This window comes from Solanum pennellii, chromosome 6 (assembly GCF_001406875.1).
Source record: "Solanum pennellii chromosome 6, SPENNV200".
Taxonomy (NCBI): domain Eukaryota; kingdom Viridiplantae; phylum Streptophyta; class Magnoliopsida; order Solanales; family Solanaceae; genus Solanum; species Solanum pennellii.
The window spans coordinates 56,441,272-56,444,006 of record NC_028642.1 but is presented as its reverse complement, the minus strand read 5'-3'; the positions used below and the strand labels follow the sequence as shown (position 1 = coordinate 56,444,006).

Sequence of the window (2,735 nt, the reverse complement as noted above, 5' to 3'; positions counted from 1 at the left end):
AATAAAAGATTTTTAGAGTTGAATCGTTCTAATTAAAGAAATATTGATAGGATACACATGTTCCCTTTTGATAAGCCATGTGAATTTAAATTAGTTAGAGTCTCGAAATGAGTATCGAACCAAGAAAAAATAAGAGTATTTTTGCATGGTGGGTCCCGTGCACACGGTTCCATAGCCTTTCTGGACTCTTATAAAGACCCTGACACCCCCATTCCTTGTAATTGCCATCAAAACATCTTATTTCAATAGCAATATCTCCTCAAAAAATTAAAAAAAAATCATCTTCACAATTCAATTTAATTCCCTCTCTTAGCTTTCAACTATCATCCCTCATTTGGATGTTGTTGTTTGCTTAAGGTAATTATAACTAACACACTTCTTTATTTATATTATTACAACTTGAAATTTTTTTCATATAAATCATATATCATAACTCTGTCCTATTTTTTTTTCAGAAGAAAAAACAAGCTAAGCTCGACTCAACCATTTGTTTTAATCTTTCCTACTATGAGCATCAAGATGGCAAAAGAGGCACAACAACATAGTATCCCACTACCCCCACCACTACCCCCAACTAAGATGGGGATAGTGAAACAAGGCATAGTGTCTATTCTTGGAACAGACACTGAAAAAAGAAACAAAGGTGTAGCTGCTTCAATTAGGAGAACTCTTTCAGCTGATATGTCATCAAAAAAATGGCTATCACAAAATGGTTTCTCTCCCATGAAGAAAATTGCTTCATCAAAAGAACTTGATGTTCTTGGACAAGATGAGATTTGGAGATCAATTCAAAATGGTGGTAGCAAAACATCAAATGATGCTTGGAGTTCCATTTTAAATCAAAAGAATGAAGAATCATCCACACTTCCACCTCCTTATATTCATCCTCTTCTGAAAAAATCATCTAGCTCTTTAACCGATAAAAGTCTTGAAATTTGTACCGAAAGTCTTGGATCAGAAACTGGTTCTGAAATTATTAGCCTTGATCATCATCATCTTCAGAAACAACAACAAGTAAAAGAAGAACTGTCCCCTCAAACATTTGAGGAATTTCCTGTTGTTAAGTTTCATCATAACAAAAAATCATCATCTCCTCTTCTTCCAAAATCATTTCCTCCAACTATTTCTTCCTTGGCTGCAGAGGATAATAAGCCCTCTGTTCATATGCAATCTCACAGGCAGAATGGAAGATTGATTGTTGAAGCTGTCTCTGTTCCTCCTCAGAACCATTTTCGCGTTGAACGCGTTGATGGTCGTCTTCTTCTCACCTTAATCACCACTTCATCAGAAATTGAAACAGAGGATGTTATTGTACATCAAGATGAATTTCAAGAATTCGAACACAATGAACCTGATCGCGATGATGGAAAAGGAAATGATACAAAAGGGATGCAAATTGTGCTCGAGCGAAAATCAAGATTGTCAAATGGGAGAATGAATGTGAACACATCAACATTGATGATGAAACAACTCATGGGAGTAGTAAGCCTAGAGAAAAAGAATAAGAAATATCCTAACAAGATCCACAACAACTCAATTAAATTGATTGAAGACGAAGATGTAATAGCCCCAATCATCCCGCAATCACTCTCTACTCATCTAATCACACCTGAAGCATCTCCATTCAATGCTTATAACTATTTCTGGAAGAAAAATCCCAATCCCAGTACTACTCCCATAGCCAAAAGTACAACAAAGGTAGCAGAGCAGCAAGATTTGGTGTTAATGAGAGAAAACAAAGGGAACATCAATTATTTGGTGCCTATGTTGAAAGGGTGCAAAGAGCAGAGGAAGTCTCTACTCATTTGGGAGCCTTATTGCATTGCAACATCCTAATAATCATCATCATTACTTGTCTAATCCTAATGTTTAATTTAATTAATTAGAAAAAGATCATAACATATAAGCTTTTAAGTATAGTATATCACAAATAAATGGGGTAACATACTATAATATAATATGTAATGTAATTTTTCCTCTCTTTGTAAGTTTTAAGTCTAGTAGTTTTTACTCTTTTGTTGAAAAAGAGTTTCCTTTAGCCAAAATAAACACAGAGAGAGAGATTAACTATCAATGTCTTTGATTTTAGAGGATTTGAACAAGGAAAACATAGGGGAGTTCATTTTATTTAAGCTTATATATGTGTGTTTTAGTTAATAATGATGTTATAATAGAGCTACTAATTAAGATTAGACAAAACTCTATATTATGAGCCAAGTTTGACTTGGTGGTGTGTCATGTCTGTTTATTTGTCTCTCTCATTATCAAATGGGAATTTCCTTTGTTTTTTTCCTTCCTTTCTACTTAGCTTTTTGTTACTCCAAATTATTTTTAATGATACTCGACACCTATAATACGTAGTACTTAAACTCATCATTATATAGAATTTATTTAAAAGCAAGATAAATTATCTGTCAAAACTAGTTACGCTACACAATTCTATTTAATACAAATACAAGCTTTTAATAATTATCGATACATATAACCTAATCAACTTCCGTTAATATAACCATTTCTCTTGAATTTGAATTGCATATCATTTCCCATCTGGTCCTTACAATTCAAGAATGTACATGTTGTAGATTCATACAAATTTAAGTAATTTTGGCTTAATTTCAAGTAATAAATTTTGAATCGAATGAATATATATTAGTATTTCGAACTTAATATCTGAGAGTTCAAATTCTAAATAGGTCTTAGTCACTATCACACTCAAGTGGTAGCATGCTCTAGCT

The 2,735-nt window shown here is 33.0% G+C and overlaps 1 protein-coding gene across 1 annotated transcript; it reads left to right on the top strand.

Annotated features, from left to right (window-relative positions):
* The first annotated feature begins 229 nt into the window (after window positions 1–229).
* Window positions 230–2,223, top strand: LOC107021698 (protein FAF-like, chloroplastic). Its single transcript, XM_015222402.2, has 2 exons — window positions 230–357; window positions 456–2,223. The coding sequence occupies exon 2, from the start codon at window positions 508–510 to the stop codon at window positions 1,834–1,836; it is 1,329 nt and encodes a 442-aa protein (XP_015077888.1). The 5' UTR covers window positions 230–357; window positions 456–507; the 3' UTR covers window positions 1,837–2,223.
* Window positions 2,224–2,735: the final 512 nt, after the last annotated feature.

Bases quoted from the DNA above. Each gene is read 5' to 3' on its own strand.
- LOC107021698 (XM_015222402.2), top strand. From the start codon at position 508: ATGAGCATCAAGATGGCAAAAGAGGCACAACAACATAGTATCCCACTA.